Source organism: Puma concolor, chromosome A3 (assembly GCF_028749965.1).
Source record: "Puma concolor isolate L17-30 chromosome A3, mPumCon1.1.hap2, whole genome shotgun sequence".
Classification (NCBI taxonomy): domain Eukaryota; kingdom Metazoa; phylum Chordata; class Mammalia; order Carnivora; family Felidae; genus Puma; species Puma concolor.
Genome location: NC_141669.1, coordinates 14,447,063 through 14,463,561, shown reverse-complemented (window position 1 = coordinate 14,463,561; position 16,499 = coordinate 14,447,063). Strand labels below are relative to the sequence as shown.

The 16,499-nt window shown below is 36.7% G+C and overlaps 1 protein-coding gene, 1 long non-coding RNA gene and 1 other non-coding gene across 6 annotated transcripts in view; 2 read left to right on the top strand and 1 right to left on the bottom strand.

The window, feature by feature from the left end:
- Window positions 1-14,443, bottom strand: part of LOC147582265 (uncharacterized) — a 276,555-nt gene extending 262,112 nt beyond the window's left edge. The window contains exon 1 of the long non-coding RNA XR_015248904.1: window positions 13,473-14,443. This is a non-coding gene — a long non-coding RNA (uncharacterized LOC147582265). The remainder of the gene's footprint in view (window positions 1-13,472) is intronic.
- The window catches only part of LOC112864026 (retinol dehydrogenase 14), a 32,356-nt gene that overhangs the window by 10,786 nt on the left and 5,071 nt on the right, over window positions 1-16,499 (top strand). For 2 of the 4 annotated variants that reach the window (XM_025927083.2, XM_025927085.2), the window contains 5 exons: window positions 302-469; window positions 1,576-1,705; window positions 4,126-4,248; window positions 4,637-4,821; window positions 13,380-15,094. In XM_025927083.2, the coding sequence (XP_025782868.1) occupies window positions 302-469; window positions 1,576-1,705; window positions 4,126-4,248; window positions 4,637-4,821; window positions 13,380-13,712 (939 nt within the window). In that variant the 3' untranslated portion in view covers window positions 13,713-15,094. Of the gene's footprint in view, window positions 1-301; window positions 470-1,575; window positions 1,706-4,125; window positions 4,249-4,636; window positions 4,822-13,379; window positions 15,095-16,499 lie in introns of those variants that run through there. The other 2 variants (XM_086700074.1, XM_086700075.1) reach the window with 1 other exon arrangement.
- LOC112864423 (U6 spliceosomal RNA) lies at window positions 1,086-1,188 on the top strand. Its single transcript, XR_003223969.1, has one exon. It is a non-coding gene; the product is annotated as a U6 spliceosomal RNA (small nuclear RNA).

The following is a 16,499-nucleotide window of genomic DNA, read 5'->3' as shown; positions in this document are numbered from 1 at the left end:
TCTCTGCAACCCTACAGCCTGAATCTCCCCCAGCCTTCCTCCTCTCCAATGTGTAGGGAAGTCCTGCCCAGCCTCCTGCTTCTCCTCCCCCTAAACCCCCACCCCTGTAGGTTCAGGAGTTGGAGGGGGGGCGGGTGTTGGATTGTGGAATCTCAGCCCTTTACTGTCTCCAGCATCTCAGTGCTCCAAGCGGACGCCTAGGTGTTTTCTTTCCACCTTTCCACCTTGCCCTGGTATGAGCCCCTTTGCTGATCCCTTCCTTCTGTGTGACTGTCCTCGCATTGGCACCCCTTTTATGCAGCCCAAACCCAAGCATGCCATCACCATCGCTGTGTCATCCCGGGCACTTTTCAACATGGTGGACGGCAGGAAAATCTTCGAGGAAGAGGGTCTAGAAAAGTACATGGAATATCAGCTCACCAATGAGAATGTCATCCTGACCCCAGGGCCTGCATTCCGCTTTGTCAAGGTACTCTCCAAAGCTGTGCTCCTCCTGTCAGAACCCTGGATGGAGACGGAAGGACCCAGGCAGGTCCTTGGGAACTCATCGAGGTTTCTTTATAATTACTGGTCTACCTTTGTAATTCTTGCCCTTTTCAAGTTGACCTCAGGTCAACTTATGCTTTCACAGAGGCTCCTAGACTGGTGAGAAAGGGTCTCCAGTTCTAGATTTGGGATGCTGAGATGGCCCTCAGCCGAGTTCTAATGATGACATGTGTAAGAGACACCTTTGTTCCCTTCCTAGAAGGAGTGGTAACCGGAAATGATAATGAGTTACAATCCCAGCATTAGAAACAAAATGAAATTCAGTTTAGCTGTCCCAAACACAATATCGAGATGATCTTGGTTGGTGCTTAGAGGCATGATTTTAATAGAGAAAGTAAAGTTCTCTGAACTCACACTGAAATGTATAGCACTTGTGATCCCCTATATAACTTATACAAATATTACACCATAACATTATAACCAGACAAATAAACGACATCTCCACAAGTTGTGAGTAGAAGGTATTTGTGGGGCGTGGTAGATGCATCAGAGAAAACCACTAACCTATTTTAAAGACTCATGTTTGAAAAATAGACAAAGTGCTTTGGTAGCACATATCCTAAAATTCGAACAATACAGAAACCATTAACATGGCTCTTGTGCAAGGGAAACCTGCAAATTCATGAAGCATTCTATATTTTCACAATAAAAAATAATCACCAGATGATCCGGAAAAGCAGATTTTATGAATCTAAAAAAAAAAAAAAAAAAAATAGAAAAAGCATAAAAGAGTTAACCTGATCCTTCCCTCTACCTACCCCACAGAGATAATTCTAAGAAATCAAATGTAACGGTTTTCAACAAATTTTCCCTATCTACTCAGCAAACATTAACTGATGTCCTGTGTAGCAGAGGCTGGAAATACAGGAATGAATGACATAACCCTGCCTTAACGGAGCCGTAATCTCTCAGTGAAGAGTCTTCAGAGCTTGAATTTGACACTGATGCTATCCTTTCTCTCCAGACTCCAGACTCCAATGCCCACCTTGCCTGGCCCTCTTTACATGCATTCATGTTTGTAACCTGCAGGCACTGCAGCATGTCAATGCTAGACTCCGTGACCTGTATCCTAATGAACAGGACTTATTTGATATTGTACTGATGACTAATAACCATGCCCAAGTGGGAGTGCGGCTTATAAACAGCGTCAATCACTATGGTAAGTAAAATAAACAACATGTGGAAGAACAGCTAGCTGCTCTGGAAGGGAGAAGCCATGTCATTTTGCTAACTGTGGCCTAACCAATGCAACGTCTTTGATACTGACACCCCCTTCTGCGTGAGGAATGTTTATTTGCCTATGTCAGAAAAAGAGAGGCCATGTTCATTTTTAACTTCAGCAGAGTTGGGCCCAAAGCTCCGGACTTAACTTGTCAAGTGTGAATTTCAAAGACTTAATCCCAGCTCCTGCGATATATTTCTCTGTTTTATGTTTTTCACTTCTGAACTTGACTTCAAGGAGCCATCAACCCAGAGGCTTTCTCTGGGTGATCACACTTCTTGTTCACCACAGATCCATGTCTAAGGTTTACAGGTTTTCCCCTTTCCTTTCGACTCTTAACAATTCAATTCTCCTTGACTGCTTTCCCTGCACATCAGATCCATGCCAGCAAAAATGTCTTTGCTCCTTTACATGGAAATTTGGATTGACTCTCGTCTTCTCATAGCATTTCCACCAAGTGTTGGATACTTTAAGAGAAAAATCCTCATTTTCCTGTTATGGAATTACCTGACTTGTTATCTGAGGACCTTTAGCCTATCTTTAAGTGACATATCCAGTCTTATGGGTATGTGAAGTCAGAGTAAGGTTGAACTTTGGTATATTCAAGGTTTAAAGTGGGTTTAAAGTGGGCATACTTATAAATAATCAAGATGTATTTTACAAATTATGAGTTTTACATTATCCTAATTATAAGGCTGATGTCTGAGACGTACTTTAAAAAATGTTAGCCTTTCAAAAAAGGAGCTTTCATAGTGTTATGACATGAAAAGAGAACGTATATAAAAGGTTTGGTATAGATGAGCAGCATAATCACTCAGTTATGGCAGCTATTAACTTTACAGCAACCTTATTTGATTTAGTAGGTGATTTAGGTCTCTTGACCCTTGCCAAACTGGGTCCATCATGGCTAGTAGCATAAGGAATCATGGTTATTGACCTAACAGTTCTGCTAATGAACTGACTGAGCTCCATCTCTTCACACAGCCTTACTCATGAAATAACAACCTTTCACCTGGAAGCATCATTTCTCTTCTCGGAGTACTGAATGCAATCTGTGTCTCCTTCTGCTACGTATGGCCTGTTAGATTACAATTATCTGTTTTACGTGCCTGGCTGCTCAGGGAACTATGATTTACTTGCGAATTGGGATGGTGTTTTAATCATTTCTGAAGTCCCCCATGCCACCAAATAATTTCTGACCTTTAAGTTAATATTATTTAAGGGATTGTAGAGTATACTTCGGTGCCACTTATGCCCAATGTTGGCTTAAGTGAAAAACAAGAGTATTTTGTTCATACAGTAGCAAACACTTCTGCCTCAACTGTCAATGGACTCTATCTACTCTGTTGGTCCATACAGATGAAACACAACGACTAAACTCAAAAGTCTGTTTTGTATCACATGCAGGTACCCATTCATCATGTACCTAAAAAATACTTTGAATGGGTATGTACTATCTCATATGCATAATGTTATACTTTATTCAGCTATTCTCATATCATTAAATGGTGTTCTGCTTTTATAAATAATCCTGAGCTGAGACCTTTCCACATAAATCTTTATCAGAGCCTCAGATTATTCCCTTAGAATAAACTATGAAAAGGTCAAAAGCTATAAACTAATAAAAGCTCTTGAGACATATTGTCAGGTTACTCTCTAGATAGCTTATAGCAATTTATACCCTCATCTAAAGTGAATATGGGTAACTGTTTTACAAAACTTTCACCAACATCTAGCGTTTGCTTTTTAATTGTTGTTGATTTGAAAGACATTTAGTGGTATTTTAATATTTAGTCTGCTAAATAATTACATTTAAAATTCCAAATGAAGAAGGAGACACTTTCAGACCTTTTGTTGTTGTTTTTAGAAAACAGTTTAAATCCTGGCACTGCTTGTCATTACTATTGTACTGTTACTGAAGAAATACAGAAATGGTACTTAAAATAGAGCCACACATTAACTATCTCTTTCAACAAGTGAAGAGCCTGTGGTTGAAGGAAAAGAACTATGCTCTAGTCTAGACAAGAGTCCTTATGAACCAATGGGCTTAGACAAGTCTTTATGTCTCGGTTTCCTTTTGTGTCACAATGAGAATAATGCCTGTCATACAGTTGTTGTGAGGGTAAATTGGCATGGTCTACGTGGACATACTTAACAAATTATCATGTACCAAACCCATCCACTATTATATAAAATAGCTTTTTAAATGTAATATAGCAGTTTTTCAATATTAGTGCTATGAATTTTAAAACTTCAATAGACACTCAATTATTCCTATGATAACTTTGATTTACATTTATAGTAGGTAGATTGTCTTTAGTCTCTGACATAACAAAGTCTTTCTTGCCCAATAATAGGCTTATTAATTGACCGCTTCTGTCTGACTGGTGGAAAAAGCCCCATTGGCTATTTGAAGGCATATCTTACCAACTTATATCTTTCGGCAGATTCTGAAAAAGTACAAGAAGCCATACAAGAAGGTATTCATTTGGTTTTATCAAAGGTTTGCGCTAGTGTTGACTTTCATTGGGCTTCATATATGATTATGTGGTTTGTTAAATTTTCTGGTAAGGCGTTTCCAACGAGTGGCAGCCCTTAAGGCTGTCTTTTAGAGCTCTGACCTTCTAGAGGTGGACATCCTCAGTGATTGTCCTACAACTGCTTTTACACTTTCCCATCCCTTATAGAAATGGAGGCAGTGTGTAAACAATAGTTTGGGGATGTGTGGTTATAAAGAGCAGTTGAGTCACCAGGTAATAGCTTGAAAAAAAAATACTGCAAAGGTTTTTTTCTTTTTTTAATCATTAAAATGGTAGAAGAAACTGACACTTCTGGGAAGACTATTAATAAATCTCCATGGTCTGCCAGGGATCGCCTCTGCAACTATGTTTGATGGAGCCAAAGACATGGCTTACTGTGACACACAGCTCCGCGTGGCCTTTGATGGGGATGCCGTCCTCTTCTCGGATGAATCTGAACATATTACCAAGGAGCATGGGCTGGACAAGTTCTTTCAACATGAAGCACTATTTGAGAATAAGCCTCTTGCTCAGGTAGGTTCAGTGATTTCTAATTAATTTTGATCTACTTATTTTCCAACATATAAATGTTTTGAATTATTTTAGGCAGGCTATTCCTCACTTCGTATCCTTCACACTTTGCTCCCTTTCTTTCATGAACTCCTCATCTTGAAACATCTGCTGCCGAGTTGGGTACTTTTTGTTTTTGGTTTGTTTTGTTTTTAGTTTTGTTTTGTTTTAGCGTTCTTTTATCTATCCTGTTTTGGAAATGTTTCTATGATCTTCTCATGATAATGAGTTCACCTCCAAATTACAAGTAATAGAGGTAATATGGCTTACCAGTAAACCATTTCTACATAATAAGTTCTCAGAATAGTAAAGTGATTTCCAATAGGTTCAGTAAACATTTATGGACCTCTTTGACCATAGACCTCAAACTCAATAAAGGCATTATTTGAGAAAATCTGCACAAGTGTGAGCTCAGATTGAATCAAACAATGAGCCTCAAGTAAGTGCAAGCTATGAACACTGAATCAAAATGAAACTGAATATTTAAGTTTTTTGAATCAACCCATGAACTGAAATGTTAAAGTCACAGTCTGAAATAAACAAAACTTACAACTCCTGAACCAAAGGAAATCTGAAACATCAAGCTATTCTCTAAACTGAATCTAAACTGATGGACCATTTAGTTTTAATCTAAGAATTTTACCAAAGAATTTAATTATTTAATTGGTCTTTTTTTCAGCTTTTCTTGAACTTTAAAATAAACAAATATTGTTATTTTTATTATACTTGTAAAAGTATAAATAGACTAACAGAAAGCTGAAAAGTTTCACTAATTTGCCTTGTGATAGCAAGCGATATTTAAACTGTGTGTGTGTGTGTGTGTGTGTGTGTGTGTGTGTGTGTACGTGTGCACACATGTGCACATAACTTCATGGTCCCTGCCTTAACAGCTTCTTTGGAAAACTTGATCTTATGTTATGAAGTTGTTCATTGTTAAGAAATTGAGAGGAAAATCCTTTGTTATATTTTAGTAAGTCTGCTGAAATTCAGACTCCATTGTATAGTAGTCTATTACTGAAATTTGGAAATTTCCAAAAAAAGAACACTTAAAATATTCAAAATCATAATTATTTCAAGATAATCTTAAAATACCATTTTCTCATCTCAGGTAAATCAAATTTATTTTAAATTTTGCATTAATCACTTCCCTTTTCCATGTTAAAGAACTTTCCATTAAACATTGAAATTGTGAAGCCCAACGCTAGTTATTGCTGGAATACCCAACAAATTTCAACTGAAGATACTTGTTTTCATTATGCAGTCCTTCTGGCAGTGGATAAAGATGCTATTTTACCTACTTACTTATTTTTGATGTTTATTTTTGAGAAATAGAGCACAAGCAGGGGAGGGGCAGGGAGAGAGGGAGACACATAATCGGAAACAGGCTCCAGGCTCTGAGCTATTAGCACAGAGCCTGATGCGGAGCTGGAACCCACAAACCGTGAGGTCATACCGAAGTTAGACACTTAACCAACTGAGCCACCCAAGCACCCCATAAAGATGCTATTTTTTACATAGTAAATGTAGCTTTTCTATAAATATCAGGTATTGCCAATGTGTTCCACTGATGAGAAAGAAGTACAACTGAGGTACAATTCCTACCCAAGCCTTTCAAGTATGTTGGTCATGGGACTTGCAGCTTGGTCATGACAATGTCCCACTTGTCTCAAATAGAGGAGAGCTGAGAGTCCCCAGAAAATGAAACAGCTAGAGAAGATTAACTTGGGCACTCTCTGGTGGCTTATAAGCTTCCAGTGTGGCACTATAACAAGTAACAGACATTTCCTGATTTGATCCCTACTTAGTCTCACCATTCTCAAACAGTGGTCTCCAACTCTGTGTGTATGTATGCGTCTGTGTGTGTCTCTGTGTGTTTTAATCATAACATTTGATGTATAATTTATATACAGTAAAATTCATAATTTTTATTGGATGCTTCTGAGTTTTGACAAATGTATACCGTTGTGAAACCATGACCAAATTCAAAATACTCAATATACTCACAAAATTCCCTCATACCTCTGTGTAGTCATCCTACCCTGCTATCTCCAGGATCTGCAACTACTAATATAATTTCTGTCCCTATAGTTTTGCCATTTCCAGATGTCACATAAATGGAACCACACAGTATACAATCTTTTGAATCTGACTTCTTTCATTGAGCATAATGCATTTGAAATACATCCATGCCATTCCATGTATCAGTAGCGTCTGTTCCTTTTTATTGCTGAGTCATATTCTCTTCTATGGATGTACCACATTTTCTTTATCCATTTACCTGTTGGAGGAGATTTAGACTGTTTCCATTTTTTGGCATTTATAAATAAAGCCACTTTAAGCATTTGCATACAGCATTCTGTGCAAACATAAGATTGCATTTCTCTTGGGTAAACACCTATGAGTAGGATTTCTAGGTCACATGTTAAGTATATGTTTAATTTTATAAGATACTGTGAAACTATTTTCCTAAGTGACCATACACTTTGCATTCCCAATAGCACTATATATGAGATTTTGTTGCAGTACATACTTACCAGTATTTTGTACTGGTAATTGTTTTTTTGTTTGTTTAAGTTGTTCCGTATCTCACTGTAGTTTTAATTTGCATTTCTCTAACAATAAATCATATTGAACATATGCCATCATATATGCTCTTTAGCAAAAATATCTGCTCAAATCTCTTGCTCATTTGTATTGGGTTTATTATTTAAGTTTGAGAGTTCTTAACATATTCGAGATACAAGTCCTCTATTAGAGATGTTTTGCAAATATTTTCACTCAGTCTCAAGACAAACATGTCTTTCTATTCTCTTTATACCATTCATTGTCTTTCAATGATCAAAATTTTACAATTTTGATGAAGTTCAAATTATCAGTTAGTTCTTTTATGAATCATGCTTTTAATGTCATATGTAAAAACTGTTTGCCAAAGTCACATAAATTCCCTATGTTTTTGCACATAATTTTATAATTTTAGGGTTTTTTTCTTTTAGGATTATGACCTATTTCGAATCAACTTTTGTATTTGTGCAAAGTATTGGTTAAGTTCACTTTTACTCCCTATGGATATCCTAATTGTTCCAGCACTATTTGTGAAAAAGACTGGCTTTCTGTTCCTTTAATGTAGGTGTCCATGCTTTTACCAATATCACACTGTCTTGATAAGTGCAGTTTTATAGTAAGTCTTGAGATCAGGTAGTGTGAGTTCTTCAAATTTGTTATTTTTTAAAATTCTTTTGGATATTCTGAATTTTTTTTTTGCATTCTTATATCGATTTAACAACTAGGTTGTCCATTCCTGAAAAAAAAAATTCTGCTGGAATTTTTATTATGATTATGTTGAATTTATAGCTTAAACTTGGGGGAGGCAGGGGGATGTCCTAATATCAAGTCTTTCAGTCCATGGGTATAGTACATCTCTCCATTCATTTAGGTCATCTTTGATTTCTTTCAGTGTTTCAAATGTTTTTGTATATAGATATTGCACATACTTTGTTAGATTAATACCTAAGTATTTCATAATTTTGGTGCTATTGTGATTGGTACTTTAAAATTTTGATTTCCAATCTGTTATCACAGATTTTGCATATTGACTTCGTATGTTGCAACTTTGTTAAATTCACTAGTTAGTATAGTAAAATTTTCATAGATGATTTGAGATTTTCTACATAGACAATATTGACTGAATAAAAACACTTTTATTTCTATGTTTCCATTTTGCATGTCTTTTAATTATCTTTCTTGCCTTATTACCCTTGCTTGTGAATTCAGCGGAATGTTCAATAAGAGTGATAAGAGGGGATATCCTTGCCTTATCCCTGATCTTAAGGAACAGATCATTCAGTCTTTGACTCCTAAGTATATTATCTATTGTTTTCTTCATGATGCCCTTTGCCAAGTAAGGGAATTACTTTCTAGTCCTATTTTTTTAAGAGTTTTTACGATAAATGCATGTTGAATTTTGTCAAATTTCTTCCCTGCATGTATTGAGAAAAGCATGTGGCTTTTCTAGTATGTTGATAGCTAAATTACATTGATGTACTTAAAAATGTTGAGGCAGCTTTGCACTGCTGGTATAAATTCAACTTGGTCATGTTGTAGTACCCTTTTTATATCTTGCTAAATTCAATTTGTAAAAATATAATTTAGGATTTTTTTTTTGCCTTTATGCTCCTGAAGGATATATAACTCTATAGTGTTCCTTTCTGGTAATACCTTACAGAATAATGCTAACTTCACAGAATCATGTGGGAAATATTTTCTTCCTGTCAAATTTTTGGAAGACTTTGTGTATAGTTCGTATTATTTCTTCTTCAACTATTAGGTAGACTTTCATAGAGAAACCATCTGGGCTTGGACTTTTCTGTGTAGGAAGGCTTTAACTAAAAATTCAATTATTTTTAATAAACTATTACTCAGATTTTCTCTTTTTGTCCTACTTTCCGGCAGTTTATGAGTTTGTATCTTTAAAGTAATTTGCCTGTTTCATTGAAGTCACTGAATTCATCAGCATAAAGTTTTCATATGTTCTTATTTTGCTTTTACTATCTTTAGGATTGTAGTGATGTATACCTTTTCATTCCTGATATTAGTAATATTTGTCTTCTCTGTGGTTCTCCCCTGTTCTTAGTCTAGCTAGACAACAATTTTATCTTCTCAATAGCCAGCTCTAAGTTTCTAAAGATGGAAGTTGAGGACACTGATTTAAGACTTCTAAAATAAGCATTTAATACATTAAAATTTCTTCTAAATGATGCTGTGATGGCATCCCACAAATGTCGATAGGTTGTTTGTAATTTTCATTCAATTTTAAGTATTTTTTAATTTTCCTCTGACTTCCTCTTTGACTTATGGGTCATTTAGAAGTTGGTTATTGGTCAAGTATTTAGAATTTTACTAGATATCTCATTCTTATCGATTCCACATAGAATTTTGTTGTAATCAAAGAATACATTTTATATGATTTCAATTCTTTAAATTTATTGAGGAGTGTTTTATGCCCAGAATATGGTCTATCTTGGTTAATGTTTCATGTGTACTTGAGAAGAATGTTGATTCTGTATTGTTAAGTTGAGTAGTCAAACATGTCAATTAGATTAAATTGACAGTGTATTAGGTAATATTGCCCAAGTTTTCCATATTGTCAGTAGGTTTCTACCTACTTCTTGTATCCATTATTGAGGAGGCAGGGATGAAGCCTTCAAGTATGTTTGGGGATTAATCTATTTCTCCTTTCAATTATATGTGTTTGCTTCATGTATTTTTAATCTCTTCTGCTTACTGCCTAAATATTTAGGATTGTTATGTCTTCTTGGTGAAATAATCCCTTTTCATTATGTAATGTCTCTCTGTCTCATAGTCATATAACCACTCCAGCTTTTTTATTTGTTTTGGTTTGGGTTTTTTCACTGGTGTTTGCATGGCATATCTTTTCTATAATTTTTACTTTTAACCGATTTATGTTTTTACATTTATTTTTTTAATGTTTACTTGTTTTTGAGAGAAAGAGAGACAGAGCGTGAATGGGGCAGGGGCAGAGAGAGGGAGACATAGAATCCGAAGCACGCTCCAGGCTCGGAGGTGTCAACACAGAGCCCAATGCAGGGCTCAAACTCACAAACCACAAGATCATGACCTGAGCTGAAGTCAGACACTCAACTGACTGAGCCACCCAGGCATCCCTATGTTTTTACATTTAAATTGTCTCTAGAAAGGATGATACGGACACCCGTTCTGAATATGGTGACATAAACTGGTCCCTATTTATTCCCTTTGGAAACTACTCAAAAGCAGTAGGAGAACTGTATTCCTCTATGTTTCAAAGCCAAACTAGTTATTAGTAGGGTGGATCCTGCCAACAGTCACCATACCCCCTTTGTTGCTGTTGCCAATTTTAGAAATAGTTAATAGTTTTAGAATACCTTTAGAAAATGAATTTTACATGTTTTTTTTCCTGATATTTGCAGCCTTAGAGAAACAGTGATCTAAATAATGTTTAGATCTAAATAGACAAAAGATCATCTGTTAAGTCATGTTTATAAATAAACAGTTTGTTTCCAGGACAGCAGGGAAGGGATCTTTTGAATTGAAAACAAGTCAGTCTTACAATACTATCCTTGTCCTTCCCCCATAAACTCTCTAATTGTTCCCAGAAAAACCAGTCTGCTTCAGTGATGAGTAATAAAAACAGAAGCAGCACAGAACATACACAAAGATACTGAGACAAAGGCAAAAAAGGACAAAATCTAATAACAGATGTAGATCTCTCACTAGAAATAGTGGCCAAAGCATAGGTAAAAATTGTGACTAAACATTTACTATGACTTTTAAAAACGTAATAAAGCAGGGTCAGGGTCATAAAGTGGAAATGCAAGAATCAAGGGAGAGATAATAAAATGTTAAATGGTAGAACTCTGGAAATGAGTAAAATTGAAAAATAGGATTTTACAGAGGAAAAAAATGACAGAAATCTATCATAGGTAAAGAAAATCCAACATATGCATAAGTGGAATCCCTGAAGAAAACACTGAAATTATGTTTTGAAGGGAGGAGGGGAGGATTGTGTGTGGTAAATACAAAGATGCAAAATTATATCAAAATATAAATAAATAAAATATCTGAAACTGTCAGATTTATTGAAAGATTAGGGGCACCTGGGTGGCTCAGTCAGTTAAGTGTCCAACTTTGATTCAGGTCATGATCTCACAGTCATGAGTTCGAGCCCCGCATCAGGCTCTGTGCTGACAGCTCGGAGCCTGGAGTCTGCTTGGATTCTGTGTCTCTCTCTGTCTCTCTCTGCCCTTCCCCAGCTCATTCTCTCCCTCCCTTCCTCTCGCTCTCTTCCTCTCTCTCTCTCTCTCTTTCTCTCTCTCTCTCAAAAAAAAAAAAAACAAAAGTAAATAAAAACATTTAAAAAATAAACTATTAAAAGAATAAAGATTAAAGGTGACATTATGTAATTGGGAACTAGAACAAAATTCCCTAGTAAAAAATTTTGACATCAAAGATGAAAAAGTAATTCTTTGGGCAGTCTGCACATATGAGTGGGGTAAAAAAATCAAGCTGTCTTCAGTTTTCTCCACAGCAGCACTCAATAGCAAAAGACAGTGGTGCACTACTTATAAAATCACTTGGAGAGAAAATATATATCACAGATTCTATATCTAGCCAAAAGTTTATTCAAGTAAAGAAAATAGATCAACAGTTGAAAACATACTATATTCTCAGAGATTGTTATTTCCATAAGATTTTCTTGGGAAAATTAGTTTAGAAGACACATATTGGCCCACATGTAGATGAATAAAAACACGGAGGCACAAATGGATGCAGAATATATTTAACCATAGAGCTAAAACTAAAACAATTGTAGGGATTAGGGTGACAGAAAAGAAAGTACACATTACATGTCCTAACGATGCAGAAATTATATCACTAATGAAAACAAGAAAAATGCGGAGGAAAAAAATTCAAGGAAGAATAAGTATGTTGATATCTTCAGTTACAATAATGATCAAAGGATAAGATGTAAAACTGATAAATAGAAATATAGGAATCTTTAATAATGAAAATGAGGAAGAGGGACCAAGTAAAATTGGATGCTTGCAAAGAAACAGAAAATGAAAGAGAGGTAAAGAAGGACTGTAATTTCATTATTTCTCATTATAAAAAAACACTAGGTCTGATATTTAAAAAATAAAGGACTAAAAGTACTATAAAAAGTTAAAGTTACAAAGGTAACCAATATAAGGAAATACTACAAACCTTCCTAAATGTTAGAAGAAACACACATACACACATTCACAAAGAAAAAAAGATACTCAATGAACAAGGAAAATACAATAAAAATCCTAAGACAGAACCATTATCGCATATATTAGTAATGCCAATAAATATAAATGGCCTAAAACTCAACTTTGTTTTAAAAAATTAAGACTTCCATATTGGATCATATAGCAGAATCCAATTCTTGCTCTATTCCAGAGAAACAGCTAGAACTAAGTGTTCAGAAAGATGAAGATAAAAGTAAGTGTGAAGATATACAAAGGTAATTGTAAATATAAGACAAGGTTAGATTCAAGCCAAGAAGTCACTTAACTAGCATATATTATAATATAGCATAAATTATAATAATAAAACGTGCAATTCACAAAAAGCAAACCAAAATAGTGCTTCAGTGATTAACCAGACTTTATTTAGAGAGTCCCATTTTGCCATGGATAATTTATGTCTTTTGCCCTGGTTTAACTTTGTATAGCAACTTCTTTCACTCTTAAAACATCTATGTTTAGATGATAAATTATATGGTCATCCTATATTTATTCCAGCAATGCAAGGATAGTTCCACAAAAGGAAACATATTCACATAAACGCAAGGAGTTTCAGGACTTTGCCATCGGCCTTAGAATACTGACAGTCTAATGCAGTATTATATCCTTTTATAAGCTCTTATAAGCCTCTGCTTTTTCAGCATTCACTTCCTTTAGCTCACTGGATCACAGCTATGACATATGTTCCTTTTACAGGGTCCCTTAAAAGGCTTTCTGGAAGATTTAGGCAGACTGCAAAAGAAGTTTTATGCCAAAGACGAACGGTTACTTTGCCCTATCAGGACCTACCTGGTTACAGCCAGGAGTGCAGCCAGTTCAGGCGCCCGAGTGCTGAAAACCCTTCGCCGCTGGGGTCTAGAGATAGACGAAGCTCTTTTCCTTGCTGGAGCCCCCAAAGGTCCCATCTTGGTAAAGATAAGGCCCCACATTTTCTTTGATGACCACATGTTCCACATTGAAGGGGCACAGAAATTCGGCACCATCACAGCTCATGTACCTTATGGCATTAATCAAAAAATGAACAATTAGGGATGGGGAGGAGAAATAAAGCAGTGAGTCTGGTATTACAGAAGCCACTTTTGTGGATCTCTAGGGTAATTAGATAGGTATTTCAGATGATTGGACCTCAGAACTTAGTTCATTTGGAAAGGTTTCCTCTTGATATTTTGAAAATATTTTGAACCTTCAAGTTACCTTCAAGCTACTTCTCTCTGAGCTATCAATGCTGTTGAATACCACTGCACTTACCTTTATGTGTAAGTCATATTGATGACTCTTTAGGATAAGTTTAGAACCTGAATGCTTGAATACTTAATGGGCTATCTCAGGTGTCTAGTTATTTTTACAAAGCATTGCTCATTTTTGGATGTTGGTTGATTGAATTGTTACCCACCATCATTGTAGAATATTGGTCTTCAAAGAAGGTAAGAGTAGGGTTAGATACACTCTTGAAAATTGGAGCTTTTTATTCTGTTGCCTCTGTGACCAGGCTTTTAATCAATGCAAAATGAAAAGGTCACTCCACCTGCAATTTTGACTCCTGCACCAAGTTTGACACTGCTCATTGAGAAATAAATCAGCAGGTTATTCATAGAGGGCACTTTCCATCTAAGATGAGCTCCAAATAGAAGGTCTGGAGAACCTGAAGAACCTGGGGAAGGTTCTTTGAAGCTTACCCGAGGGTGCATTACCTCTGGACTACAAGGCTTCATATTTGAAGTCTCTGGCTCTGGGCCTGGCAGGTAGGTCCAATGTTTACATAAAAAAAAAAAAGCTTTGGCTACCACTTCAAAATGTGACATGAAGTGTAATATCCCAGCCTTTCGTTGTTATTATTATTTTGTTATTTTTCTTTTGATTTCAAGAAACATCTATTGGTTATTAACCATAATCTACTGCATAATAGGCACAGTGAGCTGGTTATTTTCACGTTAACCTCATTTTCTCATCAAACCAAATGTTTGTAACAGAACATTATTACCCTCATTTTTACCAATGGAGGACTTAAGACTCGCAAAGAAAAAGTAGCTTGTCCAATAACGTGCAGCTAATAAATGGTAGGACTGAGATTCCTTCAAAAGCTACATTCTGTTTTCTCTGTGAATATACAGCTTCCACTTCAAGTTGTTATTAATTCCATGGCCATAGGACCCATCCTGAACAGATAGTCATCCCATTATGTTCTATGCTTCAGTTACATAGCAGTTACATAACAGGTCTGAGGATTTGCCGCCTCCTCTCCTCTTCGTGCTCTCTCCTGCTTCTTCTACCCCCACTTCTATCTCTACTGCACCCATGTATACATATTCTGCCCCGGCTCTAGGTAAAGAAGACTGTTGCTGACATATAGCTTTTGCTCTCTTTCTTAATTTGATATAAGCTAGTCCAAAATATACCAGTCATGACACTTACTGAGTACCTACTGTTTTCTATGCATTCTCCAGTGTGAAGACCACAAGAGAAACTCAGACATAATCCTGTCCTTTGGGAAATTTAAAACCTTGAACAATCCCTTAGAGTAAGTCAAGCATGCAAACTGATATAGTCAACCCCAAAAAGCTGTTTGTCTTCAGTGCCAAGAGAGGGTCGCACATGGAATTTGAGGAAGAGATCTGTGTGGGCTGGATGTGGTCAGACTATAGAGAGAACCGAGGTGAGCTTTTAAGGATGAAAAAGACATGGATAGGTAGAAAAAGAAAGAGGAAACAGATGTGCTCTGGGATCAGTGAGCTTGAGAGGCAACTTCAAATTACCAAAAGGAAGAAATAAAGGCCCACCCCTGGTGACTTCTTCTCTGGTGCCTTGTGGAATCCTCAGGGACAGTGCTCCTTCCCACCTGTAAGCTCTACCTTCAGCACTCACACGAAACCTTCTGGCATTCTAACCCTCTTCTATGTGCGTGTTCAATGCATGTTATATCCTTCCCAAATGTACAGGAGTGGAGGAGAGTTTATCAAAATAATCTAGGGAGTTAATTTCAAACTGTACAAGTTGTGTGACTCCTCTCTTATCCTAAAGATTCTAGAATGGGGGCTTTGGCAGGGGAGGTCTCTGTACAAGACAATAAGCACATTGAGGGAAGAAATGGTGTCCTATTTCTCTGTGACTCTCCCAGGGCAGGGCCCTGGCACATACCAGATGGGTGAGTAGATGAACGAATGACAACTTGAGAAAAGTCGGGTCTAAAGCTATGAAGTTTGCAGCTTGAAGATGGGTCCCTGTGGCAATAAGACCTCGCATCTTTGTATCATTTTTACAGTGTAAAAAGCACTTTCCCTTCCATTATCACGTTGAATAGCCTCCTGGAGGGAGGCGTGGAGGCACTAGTGAATGGGCTTTTCCCACTGTATCTCTGCCAGTATGAAATAAGACCATTGGAGGATGCCTTTTGCTATAGAGACCAATGACAATGGTTTTCAGTTCTCAAACTGTGGTCCACAAATCAGCAGCATCAGAATCACCTGGGAACTTGTTAGAATTGCAAAGTCTCAGGTCCCATCTGGAACTTATTGAATTCTAAACTCGTACTGGCACCCTACAATTTCGGGGGGGGGGGAGGGGGGATTGTTTTTTATGAGTCCTCCAGGAGATTCTGATACAACGCTAAACCAACCAGAACCACTGATCCATTCCATTTCCGAGTGGTTCCTGTTGCTGAGTTCTTCGCCTCATCATAATAAAAAAAGAGCCCTTCCTCAGACTCCAGGTGGGCAGGGACAATTCTCCTGAGGGTGAAAGTAAACTTCACTGAGGGTTAACAAGTCCCAGGGCCCTTTAACGGAAAATATACTAAGCAAGCTCCGATGTATGGGATTT